Source organism: Haliotis rubra, unplaced genomic scaffold (assembly GCF_003918875.1).
Source record: "Haliotis rubra isolate DU_JTF1 unplaced genomic scaffold, ASM391887v1 Scf90, whole genome shotgun sequence".
Lineage (NCBI taxonomy): Eukaryota > Metazoa > Mollusca > Gastropoda > Lepetellida > Haliotidae > Haliotis > Haliotis rubra.
In genome coordinates, this window is record NW_025767635.1 from 1,143,433 (window position 1) to 1,162,620 (window position 19,188).

At 41.8% G+C, this 19,188-nt stretch overlaps 1 protein-coding gene across 1 annotated transcript in view; it reads right to left on the reverse strand.

Moving 5' to 3' along the window:
* Positions 1–2,810: 2,810 nt before the first annotated feature.
* Positions 2,811–19,188, reverse strand: part of LOC124263969 (CYFIP-related Rac1 interactor B-like) — a 57,850-nt gene continuing 41,472 nt past the window's right edge. Inside the window, exons 4-11 of the mRNA XM_046698699.1 lie at positions 17,646–17,751; positions 16,359–16,495; positions 16,066–16,140; positions 15,591–15,710; positions 15,089–15,168; positions 12,808–12,934; positions 11,416–11,486; positions 2,811–8,121 (exon numbers count right to left, since the gene is read on the reverse strand). Coding sequence (XP_046554655.1) covers positions 8,055–8,121; positions 11,416–11,486; positions 12,808–12,934; positions 15,089–15,168; positions 15,591–15,710; positions 16,066–16,140; positions 16,359–16,495; positions 17,646–17,751 — 783 coding nt within the window. The 3' untranslated portion in view covers positions 2,811–8,054. The remainder of the gene's footprint in view (positions 8,122–11,415; positions 11,487–12,807; positions 12,935–15,088; positions 15,169–15,590; positions 15,711–16,065; positions 16,141–16,358; positions 16,496–17,645; positions 17,752–19,188) is intronic.

The following is a 19,188-nucleotide window of genomic DNA, read 5'->3' on the forward strand; positions in this document are numbered from 1 at the left end:
ATTTGTTACGTGAAATGTCTCCCTTTGCTTGCTGCAGTATGTCTGTATTGCTAGTTACCTCCCTTCATCTGCTGCAGCATTTGTTACGTGAAATGTCTCCCTTTGCTTGCTGCAAGTCTGTATTGCCAGTTACCTCCCTTCATATGCTGCAGCATTTGTTACGTGAAATGTCTCCCTTTGCTTGCTGCAGTTAGTCTGTATTGCAACAATACCTGAGGCGTGTTCAGAACCGCGAGTGAGAGTGCCCGCGAACGCTAGCGAGCGTTCGATCCTGAACGCCTGTGCCCGCTCGAGCACCGCGAACCATTCTCACAGCTGCCTCGCCAAGCGAACCAAGATGGCGATCATGTTTAATGTCAGTCGTCACCACTCGCCCCTTTCCGTAACCACCAAAAAGAAGACATGGAGAATATTTTGTTTATGCTGTCAAATAACATGTATATGTCATCGAGTGGTCTGAAAAAGTTGATATGTTCACGAGTTGCGTAACCATTGACAACATTAACAAAATATTCAATTTATTATATTTTGATGATTGTTTATAAATGATCGAGACATCTATTTCGTAGTTCGCGTTTCGTAGTTCCAGGCAAAAGTGATATTCTACTCAGTGAAAATGACAATACCATTTTTATTTTCACCAATATTTACAGTATTTCACCCTTAAGAATATAATAAAGAAGCTATTCGGCTTGTCTCGAACAACACGAAGTTGGTCACAAATGGCTTATTGTAACCAAGCTCGCGTCGGTTAAGGGCCGATCTGGCTTCATGGAGGCAATCGCAGGCGCTCGGGGTTCTGAACACGCCTCAGGTTGTACCCTGATTGGACCTGGTCCCCAGCAACCTGTGGCGATTGTAAGAGTATCTCAAATGGCCCAGGTGGGTGGGTAGGCTCACTGACTTGGGTGATACTGTGTCCTTGTTTCCCAGTTGCATCAGTTGGTGCTGACAACACCAAACACTGGATAATCTGGTCTAGACTTGACAGACCACTGCTACAGAGCTTTAATATTGCAAACTATGGCGTTAAACTAAAAACAAACTTGTTGAATCCATCGTGATATACTAAAGTGTTAACAATGGTCCCAATAAAACAGAACAAACAACTCAGAGCTTAAATAAAGTTTATCAAAACAAAACTGCAACGTCACAGCTCTAGTCAGTTTTGCAGATGTTGACTATGATGAATGGAAGATAGCTACATAGAATAGCACACAGGTCTGTACAGGTATGATCACTACAGGAGGAAGATTATTGTTATTATGCAGAACGAAAAAGTATAAGACGCTTCATAACGGGAGGTTCACTGCTGATAGAATTAGGGTCCCGCAAACGCTATGGGGATAATTAGGGTCTTTCACAAAACTGGCAGAAATACTTCAACAAATACTTTCCAAAACCAGACCCAGAAAACAGAGCTATGAATTTTGGTTAATGCTTAGGAATTGTCTCTCATGTCTTGTTTGCAAGAGATGATGACCTGACTATAATCAGTGGCATTAACAGAGTTACAAAAGTTCATCTGGAAGTGATGATTTTCCCGTGAGCTTGTTCATGTCAGGGGCTCCTCCATCTTGAGACGCAAACACTCACTTTCAGTTGGGAAGCCCGGTTCGATGAATACATTTAAGTAGTGATATTTCATTCCTCAAACTTTAACACACAAACTCATTCTCAAAACCAATTAGAAAAACACAAACAGAGCTGATTGTTTTGATTAGAAAAAGTATTCCAAACTGCTCTTGCATAAATCTGCTTCATAAAACTGAACATCACTGTTGGAACCATGTGTTGTATGACAATGGTGACACGACCTAAATACTGCTGTGGTCAGATTTTACACAATCAAATTGTATCCCTAAATGTCAAACAAGAATCCAATCACAAATACTGTTCTACAGTTCTACAACAAGTTCTAGTCTACATGTTTAACATCAGCTCCAAATCAACTTGATAATCAATATGAACATGAAACATCTGCATAGCATACTGCGAATTGTATTTCACCCTAAAGCACTAGAAGCAAGATAACTTTGTAATAAACACCTTTACTAACCTCACCCAAGTACCACTTACATCATCATAAACAACACAGTAACAAATGCTATCCACTTAACTGTACAGTTATAATGGTGTTTCATATCATCCTAAATCTCCAATAAAATCCAGTCCAATTGTTATTGCCTTTATATGCAGGTTGCTTTTTCCTGGCTTGATCTACTCCAGCCAAACATAGAGTAGGTGTACTTCTAGCATACATGGTACAGACTGGTAATTAGCAGGACTGAATGATTTATCATGTTCATCCAATAATTAGGTTAATCAATGTCAATGTTGGAAGCCTCCATAACAAGGACAGACTTGTCCCGAACACACCCGACAGCCGCCGTATCAAGTAAGTGACGCTGCTAGCCCCACAACAAGACATTACTTCCCAAACACACCCGACAGCCGCCGTATCAAGTAAGTGACGCTGCTAGCCCCACAACAAGACATTACTTCCCAAACACACCTGACAGCCGCCGTATCAAGTAAGTGACGCTGCTAGCCCCACAACAAGACATTACTTCCCAAACAGAAATCTTCTGGATGTACTCGGTCATCTACAGATTCCCTGCAGGTTTCTCTCTTGATAAGAAATCTACCAAAGATCAAAATATGGGAACAAAGTTTTCTCAATATTGATTAATTTATCAAACAACAGCCACATACAACACAGTGCTCACAGACCACAGGAAACACTGGCCACCTTATTTCCAATATGTTTCTTGATTGTCAGATAAATCAATGTACACTAATCAACAACACTTGAGGTTTTCTCGAATCCTTTAACATTATAAGTTTTGTTCACTACCCTCAAAGTTCTATGACCATGTCTGTTAAAACAATGCAATGTACTCCATTTCACATTCTAGACAACATCCAGTACAGGACCCTGTTCAGACAAAACCTCTCTTTAAATACTGTTAAGCATAGCTCTTGTGGACAAACTAACATCCACAGTATTAGGAATGAGTTAGTTATATGATTTAGAAATTAATTACAGTTACATTACTATTAGGAGTACGGTAACACAATGGCTGCAATAACATCTATAAATACAAATTGTACGATGTCAGGAACTAACAACACCTAACTCACCCGACTACCCAATCATCCCCAGTCTCTTTGACCCTACAGAATATCTAAACATGAAATATTACTGTCTCCAAGCATCTTCAAATATTTATTGTGGGCCCTTCAAAATATATCATTCTTGATTATGAAGTTATTACCAATATACACATGTGCATGTGGAACAGGACAATCTGTAATGCAACAACCAACAAGGCTTATAATACTGTCCCTCTAAGAGGAGACACAATAACTTTAGGAAACATCATATTGTGTACATTATTCATCATTAAAAAAAGTAACACAAAGACCCCTGGAATTAATCAAAGGATTCAATGAACGAATTTCTGAATTGCATTTCTCAGTCTAAAGAGAATGGCGTTATACAATGGGAAAATAGAAGATGTATTTTTCGTCAGATGAACAAAATATTACTCTTTAAAAGACTGACTGACTGACTGAGTATGGTTTTACGCCGTGTTTAGCAATATTCCAGCAATATCAGGGTGGGGGACACCAGAAATGGGCTTCACAAATTGTACCCATGTGGGGAATTGAACCCGGGTCTTTGGTGTGACGAGTGAACGCTTTAATCACTAGGCTACCTCACCGCCCCTCTCTTTAAAAGAACCAAAAGTTTACTCATAGTCTGAATCATAACTTTCCAATCTTGTATCAACATTAATAAAACTTGTAATTTCAAACTGATTTCAAAAACCAATATTTTCTGTGCTCAAATGTCCCAACTCCAATATCATCAACACTTCCTGTATCATCACATCATCAGAATAGCTGACTTCGTTTTCCAGAAATAACCAAAAATGAAACCTTTTCTTTGGTGAGAATGAAACAATAAGACACAAGGTGCTTGTAACATTGTGTCAACCTACAGCTGCCAAAACATATTGTCACTGTTAATTCCAAATATTAACAAGGGTTAAACTATTAGCATACAAAGTTCCATATTCTCACACTGGACCAGACAGGAACTATTGAAGGTAGTCATACTCAACAGACAGTACAATAACAGAGATATCATAGTGCCCAACCAATGCCCCCGAAGCAGAGAATATGCAGAGATATCACACACACTGTTAACCAATCCCTGCCAGACAAGGGGAACATAGGGATATCATCCAATGTTCAACCAATCCCTGCTAGCCAGGGGGAACACAGTGATATCATCCAGTGTCCAACCAATCCCCTAATATACACGGCAAACACTCACTTTCCAGCTGGCGTGTGATAATAACAATACACGTCCTGGAGAGGCCCTCCTAACAAACCTGCACCCCATGTTCACTTCAAAATTACCAGTGGAAATGAAAATAGGGACAATTGTTTTGCAATATCAAATTGGCGTATCCAGAAAAAACCCTAACAACTTATGGCATTGGAGAAATCTAATTATTACTACACCTTCTTGCTTAGGAAAGATTTCTATCAACAAGGGTAACACTGTTCTTGAAACACCTGACAGTTATCCTGTGGTTCGTGTAGGGACCAGGCTGGCATCAGTATTGTCTGGTCACAATGACATTACCACAACCTTATAAGATGGAAAGTGAGTGTCTGGAGTAAACATCGATACATCAACAACAAAACACCACTACACATCCTGAGAATATAGTGTGATCATCAGAAATGGAAAATATACAATCTCTCAAAATAGTTTAAATATAAGCATTTCTATACGTCTTGTGGAAAATAGAAAATATGCCCTGAAATGTAGTTTCTCAAATGACGGTACAACTGGCTCCTGTCAGCTTGGTGTTACGAATGGTGGGACCAATTGCTTTGGACGAAGTGTGCAGAGGCAAAAGTCATAATACTATAACAATTTATACTTGTGTTATTTCAAGGACTAAATCTCAGATAATACATCAAAAACTAACTCAGATATGGGTGACGACAGTGAGTGCATGAATATTGCCATCTAATGGGTGTGCAGACAGTCAGAAGAAACTATGAAACCGACAAACTAAACCTCTACTGGAATCAAAGTGATGTTTACAAGACTGGGCTAACCCTAGTCCTACTGTCACTGATGGTACATCGATCCAAGTGGAGGAATTCTTCAACCAAAACACAGTGACCACAGTATTGCCTTCTACTTCATGTTTAATATTTTCAAAAGAAGACATGGAACTGTGAATGAGCTGTGTTTCTACTGCTTTATTATTCAGAAGCAATTGCAGAGGGACGCAAGTTCTCAACTTTTAGCTGCTCAGTGAAATCCACAAGTATAGGAGGTGGCCGGCCCAGGATCACTACTGGAGGAAATATGGGATCCAAACTCAGCCAAGCGACTGTGTAGAGCAGTACTGGGTCACCTTCTACATCTTCACTGTGCCTCACAGACCCTCAACCAGGAACATCCAGAAATAACCACAAGGTCATGTTTGATAATTGCACTTTGGGTTGGACTTAACAATGCGACACAAGCAGGAGGGTGTGTGCTTCATGACCAGTAGAAGGTGGAGGTCAAGGCCAGTTATTGGATTAGTACAAATAATCAAATGTAAAGATAGTAGAGAATAGTCCAAGACAAAAACATACAACATTCACTTGCATAACTAAAATGTTCTTGTTGTACTAACATTGATAGTGCTCTGCATGACCTGGAGCGATGGATGCTGTAAGTGCTGAAACCAACACAGTAATCAACCTGGAGAAAGGGTGGGATGGGAAAATATCGTATCTACACAAAGCTCCCAGTCTATAACAGTAAGTACTCAAACACACAATATATATATATATATATATAACACATAAATGTACAAGTTATTACAGAATTCTTAGCAAAGCCATGACTTGCCTCAATGAAGCAGCACAAGGGGGTTGTGTTATTGTAGAAAACAATATTCTACCCATTTCCCAGTAGGAATCTTTTATGCATAAAGACAAAATTGGAATGAGATTATTTTTTATGAAGGATGTCACCTCCATGCGTTGCTTCATCAAGGGAGGAATAGAACTGTATGATCTCACAGTGCAATACAGTGTAAACACCCTCGTACCCTGATCGGCTCGAATTATGCAGCCCTAAACATGCATAACGGAATGTACTGTTCAAACATATATTGCCAAAGATTAACATGTCATAGAAGTATACACTATTTCATTCTCATTGATACAAATTATGCTTCAACATAATCCTAAAATATATTGTTCATGAATCCTTTACAACACTGTAGACCTTCTACCTATTGCTGTTCTACAGCTGTTCTACAGCTGTGTGGCCCTGGGAGATGACACTGCAACAACGGACTTGGGAGCCAGGCTTTGCAGTGCAACAGCTGACTTTAGGGACCAATCTTAGCATGACAATGCCAGGTTTTGGCACTGCACGAGTTGACTTGGGACTTGCATAGTCTAACACTGAGATTTCACATTATAGTACATTCTCCCTAAAACTTTTAAAGCTGGTGTCCAAGATCAACATACCCAGTACAGTTACATTGCAATGGAATACACAGCATACTGACCACAGTCATATGCTTATCACTGACGTAGCTGTATGTATATGTTACTACATAACAACAAACAGAGGGGTGGGGAGCACACAGAATACTCTCACACTGCTCCTGGGATACAACAAACAGAGGGGGGATGGGGAGCACACAGAATACTCTCACACCGCTCCTGGGATACAACAAACAGAGGAGGGATGGGGAGCACACAGAATACTCTCACACGGCTCCTGGGATACAACACACAGAGGGGTGGGGAGCACACAGAATACTCTCACACCGCTCCTGGGATACAACAAATAGAGGGGTGGGGAGCACACAGAATACTCTCACACGGCTCCTGGGATACAACAAACAGAGGGGTGGGGAGCACACAGAATACTCTCACACCGCTCCTGGGATACAACAAACAGAGGGGGATGGGGGGCACACAGAATACTCTCACACCGCTCCTGGGATACAACAAACAGAGGGGTGGGGAGGGCACAGAATACTCTCACACCGCTCCTGGGATACAACAAACGGAGGGGTGGGGAGCACACAGAATACTCTCACACTGCTCATGGGATACAAGCTGCCCTTCTGTCTCCAAGGACTAACATAGGCTCACTGAATACAAACAGAATCAGGGTCTACAAACAGTTCTACCTACAATTATCAAAGTGCTGTTCGTGATGTATACATAATGTATCCACACGCAAGGGATGATTCCATTCAGTACTGGTGCTGATTTAATTCTCAAAACATTTGTAGTAATGATGAGGATAAAAATGAAGGAAGGTTAGAAAATCATATTGTCATCTGGCACTGATCAAACTGTAGCTGATGACAACACTATTACTTCTAGAGGAACAACACGTCCTGAACGTTGCCTGGACAACCATTATGGTGGTCAAGACACCTTACCATCACTGAGCAGCATGTATCTTGGACAATACGGCATTGTCTTGGACAAATACCATGGCAACAGAGACATATTTACATATGTTCTCTGCAGTTGGAGAATACTTTCTTCATATATAACCATCAATTGTATTCATAAATCTCATTCATCTTATTAAACAAACGCCAAGTGTCAATATTCTTTCTCAAGATTTAAATAATTTTTTTTGAAAAGTAGAGTTTTGATATTGATGGATATGAATAGTTCCAAGGTGAATAGTTGCGGAACATATTCATACCTCTCCTAGTTCTAACACACTAACGTTTCCGGCCAGCCAGTCATGTTGTCATTTGTTGCACTGTGAGATAAAGATGGGTCATGAAGTGATGATGGTGATGAGGATGGTGAATAATACACAAAGTGACCACACCACAAGCTAACTCAAAGCCGATTGGTTGAGCTGCCTCAGGTGATGCTGTAATCAAGGCAATGATTGGTCCATTATTGGCCAGCACAGTATGATTTGTACATATTAAAAACAGCTTGGTCGACACAGTGCTGAAGGTCCCCCAGGGTCAGGGTCACTCCGCCAGTAAAGCTTTTATTGCTTTTGGTGTGGTTTCATCTTGTAAGTGTTTGGTTGTGTATCTGAAAAGAAAATATAATACAATACAATAACAACATAATAAATTTTACACAATTCATCTGGATATTCATAGCAGTAATTCACCTGGAAACATTCCATAAATATTACAGGTACAGTGTAACAAATGCTTCATATCGCACCTTAGAGCAAACAGTACATCTACATCAGGACATACTCTCCATATCTCACCTTAGAACACTCAGTACATCTACATCATGACATACTCTCCATATCTCACCTTATAGCACTCAGCACATCTACATCATGACATACTCTCCATATCTCACCTTAGAGCACTCAGTACATCTACACCAAGACATACTCTCCATATCTCACCTTAGAGCACTCAGTACATCTACATCATGACATACTCTCCATATCTCACCTTATAGCACTCAGTACATCTACATCATGACATACTCTCCATATCTCACCTTAGAGCACTCAGTACATCTACATCATGACATACTCTCCATATCTCACCTTATAGCACTCAGTACATCTACACCGTGACATATGGTCCATATCGCACCTTAGAGCACTCAGTACATCTACATCATGACATACTCTCCATATCTCACCTTATATACACTCAGTACATCTACATCATGACATACTCTCCATATCTCACCTTATAGCACTCAGTACATCTATATCATGACATACTCTCACCTTAGAGCACTCAGTACATCTACATCATGACATACTCTCCATATCTCACCTTATAGCACTCAGTACATCTACACCAAGACATACTCTCCATATCTCACCTTAGAGCACTCAGTACATCTACATCATGACATACTCTCCATATCTCACCTTATAGCACTCAGTACATCAACATCATGACATACTCTCCATATCTCACCTTGAGCACTCAAGTACATCTACATCATGACATACTTCCATATCTCACCTTATAGCACTCAGTACATCTACATCATGACATACTCTCCATATCTCACCTTAGAGCACTCAGTACACATCTACATCATGACATACTCTCCATATCTCACCTTAGAGCACTCAGTACATCTACATCATGACATACTCTCCATATCTCATAGAGCACTCAGTACATCTTCATGACATACTCTCCATATCTCACCTTATAGCACTCAGTACATCTACATCAGACATACTCTCCATATCTCACCTTATGAGCATTCAGTACATCTACATCGTGACATTTGGTACATATCTCATCTTAATAGCACTCAGTACATCTACATCTAATCGTGACATACTCTCCATATCTCACCTTATAGCACTCAGTACATATCTCACCTTATAGCACTCAGTACATCAAGACATACTCTCCATATCTCACCTTATAGCACTCAGTACATCTACACACTGTGACATATGGTCCATATCTCATACCTTATAGCACTCAGTACATCTACACTGTGACATACTCTCCATATCTCACCTTATAGCACTCAGTACATCTACACCAAGACATACTCTCCATATCTCACCTTATAGCACTCAGTACATCTACACTGTGACATATGGTCCATATCTCACCTTATAGCACTCAGTACATCTACACCAAGACATACTCTCCATATCTCACCTTATAGCACTCAGTACATCTACACTGTGACATATGGTCCATATTACACCTTATAGCACTCAGTACATCTACACTGTGACATACTCTCCATATCTCACCTTAGAGCACTCAGTACATCTACACTGTGGCATATGGTCCATATCTCACCTTAGAGCACTCAGTACATCTACACTGTGACATACTCTCCATATAGAGCACTCACCTTAACATCATGCACTCAGTACATTATACACTCTAGTACATGACATATGACTACTCCATATCTCACCTAATAGCACTCAGTACATCTACATCATGACATACTCTCCATATCTCACCTAATAGCACTCAGTACATCTACACATCATGACATACTCTCCATATCTCACCTTATAGCACTCAGTACATCTACATCATGACATACTCTCCATATCTCACCTTATAGCACTCAGTACATCTACACTGTGACATATGGTCCATATCTCACCTTATAGCACTCAGTACATCTACACCGTGGACATACTCCATATCTCAATCATTTATAGCACTCCTCAGTACATAGCACTCAGTACATCTACACCAGACATACTCTCCATATCTCACCTTATAGCATCTACACTGTGCACATAGTACATCTACACTGTACACATATGGTATGGTCCATATCTCACCTTATAGCACTCAGTACATCTACATCATGACATACTCTCCATATCTCACCTTATAGCACTCAGTACATCTACACTGTGACATATGGTCCATATTACACCTTATAGCACTCAGTACATCTACACTGTGGCATACTCTCCATATCTCACCTTAGAGCACTCAGTACATCTACACTGTGGCATATGGTCCATATCTCACCTTAGAGCACTCAGTACATCTACACTGTGACATACTCTCCATATCTCACCTTAGAGCACTCAGTACATCTACATCATGACATACTCTCCATATCTCACCTAATAGCACTCAGTACATCTACATCATGACATACTCTCCATATCTCACCTAATAGCACTCAGTACATCTACATCATGACATACTCTCCATATCTCACCTTATAGCACTCAGTACATCTACACCAAGACAAACTCCTCATATCTCACCTTATAGCATTCAGTACATCTGCATCGTGACATTTGGTACATATCTCACCTTATAGCACTCAGTACATCTACATCATGACATACTCTCCATATCTCACCTTATAGCACTCAGTACATCTACACTGTGACATATGGTCCATATTTCACCTTATAGCACTCAGTACATCTACACTGTGGCATATGGTCCATATCACACCTATAGCATTTAGTACATCTACACTGTGGCATTTGGTCCATATCTCACCTTATAGCACTCAGTACATCTATATCATGACATACTCTCACCTTAGAGCAGTCAGTACATCTACATCATGACATACTCTCCATATCTCACCTTATAGCACTCAGTACATCTACACTGTGACATATAGTCCATATTTCACCTTATAGCACTCAGTATATCTACACTGTGGCATATGGTCCATATTTCACCTTATAGCACTCAGTACATCTACACTGTGACATATGGTCCATATCTCACCTTATAGCACTCAGTACATCTACACTGTGGCATATGGTCCATATCACACCTATAGCATTTAGTACATCTACACTGTGGCATATGGTCCATATCACACCTATAGCATTTAGTACATCTACACTGTGGCATTTGGTCCATATCTCACCTTAAAGCGTTCAGTAAACCCTCCACTTTCCTAGGTCCCTGATCTTTCAAAACCTTGATAGAACTCTTCATCTGAAAGCAAGAATTATGACTGGTGGTCAGTAATACTCAATTGACCAAAATGTTATGATGCATGGAAGTACTGCAGAGAGTAATGTAGGATGGAGGTGCAGCAGAGAGTAATGTAGGATGGAGGTGCAGCAGAGAGGTGCAGCAGAGAGAGTAATGTAGCATGGAGGTGGAGCAGAGAGTAATGTAGCATGGAGGTGTAAGCAGGTGGAGCAGAGTAATGTAGCATGGAGGTGGAGGTGCAGCAGAGAGTAATGTAGGATGGAGGTGGAGCAGAGAGTAATGTAGCATGGAGGTGCAGCAGAGAGTAAGGTGCAGGAGAGTAATGTAGGATGGAGGTGGAGCAGAGTAATGTAGCATGGAGGTGGAGCAGAGAGAGTGTAGCAGAGAGTGCAGCAGAGAGTAATGTAGGATGGAGGTGCAGCAGAGAGTAATGTAGCATGGAGGTGCAGCAGAGAGTAATGTAGCATGGAGGTGGAGCAGAGAGTAATGTAGCATGGAGGTGGAGCAGAGAGTAATGTAGCATGGAGGTGCAGCAGAGAGTAATGTAGCATGGAGGTGCAGCAGAGAGTAATGTAGCATGGAGGTGCAGCAGAGAGTAATGTAGCAGCAGCAGAGTAATGTAGCATGGAGGTGCAGCAGAGAGTAATAGCATGGAGGTGCAGCAGAGAGTAATGTAGGATGGAGGTGGAGCAGAGAGTAATGAGATGGAGGTGTGCAGCAGAGAGTAATGTAGGATGGAGGTAGGATGGAGGTGCAGCAGAGAGTAATGTAGGATGGAGGTGCAGCAGAGAGTAATGTAGGATGGAGGTGCAGCAGAGAGTAATGTAGGATGGAGGTGCAGCAGAGAGTAATGTAGCATGGAGGTGGAGCAGAGAGTAATGTAGGATGGAGGTGCAGCAGAGAGTAATGTAGGATGGAGGTGCAGCAGAGATTATAAGTAATGTAGGATGGAGGTGCAGCAGAGAGTAATGTAGGATGGAGGTGCAGCAGAGAGTAATGTAGGATGGAGGTGCAGCAGAGAGTAATGTAGGATGGAGGTGGAGCAGAGAGTAATGTAGGATGGAGGTGGAGCAGAGAGTAATGTAGGATGGAGGTGGAGCAGAGGGTAATGTAGGATGGAGGTGGAGGAGAGAGTAATGTAGGATGGAGGTGCAGCAGAGAGTTGCAAGCATGAGTTGCTGTAGATGAATTCTAACCCGAAACATGTATGATCTACATTGGATTATATCAGACATTCAAACCTGAAGCTGGGCACACAAGTTTTAGTGGGTTTCAGTGTCTTGGATCACTGGCCTTACATAACAACAGTGTCAGAACTCACGTCGATTCCTGAAGTCTTCGCGAAGGCCCCGACTGGATGCACGTGGTCGTAGAGAATGATTACGCCGACCATAACTCGTAAACAGAACAACTTTGTCTCCTCACTGGTAAACCTTGAACTGTACTGGCTGCAAAATACATGTGGTCCTCATTAGCCAACAAACTCATAACATGACGTTACTCATACATGCAAACAAACCCATAACATGACATCAGTCATGCATGCCAACAAACTTGACGTCACTCATACATGCAAACAAACTCATAACATGACGTTACTCATGCATGCCAACAAACCCATAACATGACGTCACTCATGCATGCCAACAAACCTGACGTCACTCATACATGCAAACAAACCCATAACATGATATCACTCATGCATGCCAACAAACCCATGACATGATGTCACTCATGCATGCCAACAAACCCATGTCATGACGTCACTCATGCATGCCAGCAAACCCATAACATGACGTCACTCATGCATGCCAACAAACCCATGACATGACGTCACTCATGCATGCCAACAAACCCATGACATGACGTCACTCATGCATGCCAACAAACCCATGACATGACATCACTCATGCATGCCAACAAACCCATAACATGACATCACTCATGCATGCCGACAAACACATGTCACATGCCAACAAACCCATAACATGACGTCACTCATGCATGCCAACAAACCCATAACATGACGTCACTCATGCACGCCAACAAACCCATGACATGACATCACTCATGCATGCCAACAAACCCATGACATGCCGTCACTCATGCATGCCAACAAACCCATGACATGCCGTCACTCATGCATGCCAACAAACCCATGACATGACATCACTCATGCATGCCAACAAACCCATGACATGATGTCACTCATGCATGCCAACAAACCCATGACATGACGTCACTCATGCATGCCAACAAACCTATAACATGACGTCACCCATGCATGCCAACAAACCCATGTCATGACGTCATTCATGCATGCCAACAAACCCATAACATGAGGTCACTCATGCATGCCAACAAACCTATAACATGACGTCACTCATGCATGCACGTACGCATGGGACAGTTGACTGTCGCACACACATTGTCTCACTCACCTATGCACACGCATGCATATACACACATTAGGTGATGAGACTCAAAGATAATTGTCACACAGACTTACCAGCAGACCATTCACAGCTGATTGTCACAGATACACACCACTGACAGCTGATTGTCACACAGACACACCACTGACAGCTGATTGTCACAGACAAACCACTGACAGCTGATTGTTAAACATATACACACCACTCACAGCTGATTGTCATACAGACACACCACTGATAGCTGATTGTCACACAGATACACACCACTGACAGCTGATTGTTACACAGATACACACCACTCACAGCTGATTGTCACACAGATACACACCACTGACAGCTGATTGTCACAGATACACACCAATGACAGCTGATTGTCACAGATACACACCAATGACAGCTGATTGTCACAGACAAACCACTCACAGCTGATTGTCACAGATACACACCAATGACAGCTGATTGTCACAGACAAACCACTCACAGCTGATTGTTACACAGATACACACCACTGACAGCTGATTGTCATACAGACACACCACTGATAGCTGATTGTCACACAAATACACACCACTGACAGCTGATTGTCACACAGATACACACCACTGACATCTGATTGTCACACAGACACACCACTGATAGCTGATTGTCACACAAATACACACCACTGACAGCTGATTGTCACACAGATACACACCACTGACAGCTGATTGTCACACAGACACCACTGACAGCTGATTGTCACACAGATACACACCACTGACAGCTGATTGTCACACAGACACACCAATGACAGCTGATTGTCACAGACACATCACTGACAGCTGATTGTCACACAGATACACACCACTCATGGCTGTTTGTCAGACAGACACACCACTCACAGCTGATTGTCACACAGACACACACCACTGACAGCTGATTGTCACACAGATACACACCACTCACGGCTGTTTCTCACACAGACACACCACTGACAGCTGATTGTCACAGATACACACCACTGACAGCTGATTGTCACACAGATACACACCACTGACAGCTGATTGTCACAGATACACACCACTGACAGCTGATTGTCACACAGACACACCACTGACAGCTGATTGTCACACAGACACACCATTCACGGCTGTTTGTCACAGATACACACAGCTGGGCAGGACTTACGGATTATCAATCATGACCCTACATATATTGGCCATGGTGCTGAGGACATCTGTGGTCTGTTCCACGGGCAGATCTTTGTGCTGAAACATGGAGCACAAACATTGCAAAATGGTGGAATCTTCCACACAATGATACATTGCCAACAATTTACTGTCATTCAATGTGACGTATTTCACTGTAATACCCCATCATTCAATGCTATGCACTCCACATTTCACTGAGATACTGCTTCTACTCAACATTCATGATGGCAATTGATTCAATGTGGATGAAAACTCGTTATGCCTGTCATTACCTTCACTAACGTTCATGTGAAAGCTAACTTAACCAACATAATTAAATGAAAAGACTGCCACTGATTGCTGGCCTAATGACCACAGTCAAAAAACAACATACACACCATCACACACTGGGTCCCCTTAATTCTATTCATATACAGAAATCATGCGTCCATTTACAAACAGGTCACTGTGGTGATGTTGGTGACCAAACTGTTTCTTACCTGGGACACAAACTTGGCTGTGGCATCGCTGAGAGTTTTCAACATGGGGGTTGCATGTGCATAAAACAGGGACATCCTGTTAGCCATCTCATTAGAAACTGTTTCTTCCTCATTTTCATCCTGAAAAAATAACAGTTCCCTTAACTCATAAATACAGCATCAGCATCTGTGGTGCTGAAATATATTGTTGTTGCCAAAATAAAAAGTATGACAAGAACATCACAAGCCTTCTAAAGTAATATTTTGACCAGAAGATCTCCACAGTCCCTGCGGGGGACATGAAAAACTACTGAACCCAAAGGAAGTGAGAAAATGTATAACCTGTGTAGAAGATGTGATAACGTATTGAACAACTGAAGGAGAATTTAGAAACTATTCAACCCACAGAGTAGGGAGAAATTATTGAACCCGAAAGGAGAAGCACCATCTCACATTGACGCATCTTGTTCATGGATAAACTGTATAGGCCACAAACCTCATTTGCAAGTCGTTTCCGTGACAACGTTCTCCTGTAATAGCTGAAGTCGTTCTGAATGGCTGGATTGGTCATCTGGAAGTAGAGGAGATAACACGTTAGAATTCAGCATTACATCAGAACTATTACAGGAATCAACATGAAACCATTAATGTCCCGCACTGCTATGCCTATCAAAGATTTCACTGTATCTTCATCAGTCAGCAAGTTTCCATGGTGATAAATAAACAACTAGACAGAGTTTAGACAGACAAAGCAGTGGCTACTACTGTCAGCACCTGTGTTTTTCGTACCTTCAGATCATCAAACGTGAGGACAAAGTCCAGTATCTCTGCAAACTGTTTAAACAAAGACTGCTGGCACTCCAGATGTTCCCGAGGCGTCATGTTGTCCGAGCACAACTCTCGTAGCAGATCTGGTACAACATTTTCTGAACAGAGAAATCAAAAGTTATAAGTTTGTAACCCCAGTGTAGATGGACAATACGTGACTATATCTACCCAAGTGTTGGACAATATCATCCTTACGTGACACACTGATTTAGGGTCTGCTGTATCAGGGGGAACTAGTAAATCAACATTTCCTGACAGCATTTGCTACAACCTGTTGGCTACATGTACTTCATTACACATTTCCATACCTCAGCTTATAAATGTCCTAGTTACTTTAACAAATGTACATTAAGAAACCATGTTATAATCCCCATTCCTCCTTAATTGTTGTGTTGTCAGGTTGGGATTCCTCCCAGGCTGGCAGAGTACATTATGATCATATCATTTTATGGGGAAATGATCCAATTTGTCATGTTCCCAACGTTGGCCAAAGAGTTCAACCCTTTCTTGACGCCAGTTTGCACAAGTACTCGGTTGTAAGTTCTGCTCCAAGCTGGTTCTCGTGATATTTGTATTTCTATAAGATTTGTGTTCTTCGATTCTAAACGTGGGATGACCACCAAACCACTCGAATGAGATGTCAGCAATGTTTCATTAAGATTGAGTGAATACCAGCCACATTCAGCTTTTAGGCAATAGGTGTAAATAATATGTGAAGATAATGGTTGATGGTAAAGAAGACCATGCTCAGAGGAGCAACGACACAATCACCCAGTCTACAACCATTGTTCTTACAACAAGCCTTGGGTTTGGGGGGGGGGGGGGGAAGAAAGCTGTTTTGACACTGAATCCACGCTCTGGAACCCATTGTTTTCTTGTGACTGTATATAAATGATGATATTTTATGACTTTATTCCACTTCAAAGTATGAACAGCTACTACAGTCCCATTCCTGCAAGGTGATCAACTGAGTAGCTAAATACTTGGCAGACTGGGCTGGATGATGTTACCTGCTATACATAACGGCTGATTGGGACAAATGTCAGCCTTGCATGATATCACAACATACACATCAACAACATAATTAGCAACAATTGGCCTAATTATATCTCATTTGTCATTTGTGTCATTACTATGTCTGACATAACCACACAAACAGGTCACACATGAAGCTTTATCAAGTTGTTGGCTTTCTGGGAATGGAAATCACGTGGCTTGTGAGCTTTATCAGCAGGAACATATACTCACCCAGTTTGAGGGAGAATTCGTAGAAAGCTTTCAGCTTGAGAACTAGAGGGAAGACAGCTTCCAGGGCCTTCTCTTGGTGCTCGGCAATTGTGGGGTTAGATATGGCCTGGCAATCATGAAAAACAGCAGCTTTGAACAATACTTCAGCTGTATCACATGTTGTGGAAAGTGCAGAGTTATCTACTGCAGAAATGAATGAGGTTTTGATCTTGCAATCTGGGACTTGAATCCATGATGCAAAGTTTCTGGCGCAACTAAGGGGGGCAACTCTACAGGCGAACTTCAGAAGACATGGACACATAAACACAATGACCATAAATCAATGGTAACCATGGTAACAGGTAACTTACCTTCGTGTATTTCCCTGTCATGTCAAACTCTCGATGAACACATGTTTATTTACTTTCTGCTTCAGTGTTTGAAAGTGGACAAAGACAGATTCTTCCTTGTTACACTCGGCAAACTATTACTATTCTTTCATGAGATCAGTCAAGTTAAACATTCCGACTGAACTAGAACAGGAAACAATAGCAGATATGGAAAGTTATGTAGTTGTCAAATGTCATGTCAGGTATTACATATCAGAGTTCAGAGTTAGAATATGTTCCCAGAGAAGTCCAAGAACGTCCCACTACACATGAAGTAACTTGCCCCATCTCAATCTATTGGCAGCAATCTAAGGTGCACCATATCGACACTAAATGGCACCATTAGCTAGAATAAAACATAGACTGTGTTGATGACAAGACATCGGTACAGATGGGATCAGTATAGACAGGGTTGATGCATGTAAAGACATCGGTACAGATGGGATCAGTATAGACAGGGTTGCTGCTGGTAAAGACATCGGTACAGATGGGATCAGTATAGACAGGGTTGCTGCTGGTAAAGACATCGGTACAGATGGGATCAGTATAGACAGGGTTGCTGCTGGTAAAGACATCGGTACAGATGGGATCAGTATAGACAGGGTTGCTGCATGTAAAGACATCGGTACAGATGGGATCAGTATAGACAGGGTTGCTGCTGGTAAAGACATCGGTACAGATGGGATCAGTATAGACAGGGTTGCTGCTGGTAAAGACATCGGTACAGATGGGATCAGTATAGACAGGGTTGCTGCTGGTAAAGACATCGGTACAGATGGGATCAGTATAGACAGGGTTGCTGATGGTAAAGACATCGGTACAGATGGGATCAGTATAGACAGGGTTGCTGCATGTAAAGACATCGGTACAGATGGGATCAGGATCAGTATGCTGGACAGGGTTGCTGATGGGTCAGTAAGACAGGGTTGCTGCGGCACAGATGGGATCAGTATAGACAGGGTTGCTGCATGTAAAGACATGGTACAGATGGGATCAGTATAGACAGGGTTGCTGCTGTAAAGACATCGGTACAGATGGGATCAGTATAGACAGGGTTGATGCTGGTAAAGACATCGGTACAGATGGGATCAGTATAGACAGGGTTGCTGCTGGTAAAGACATCGGTACAGATGGGATCAGTATAGACAGGGTTGCTGCTGGTAAAGACATCGGTA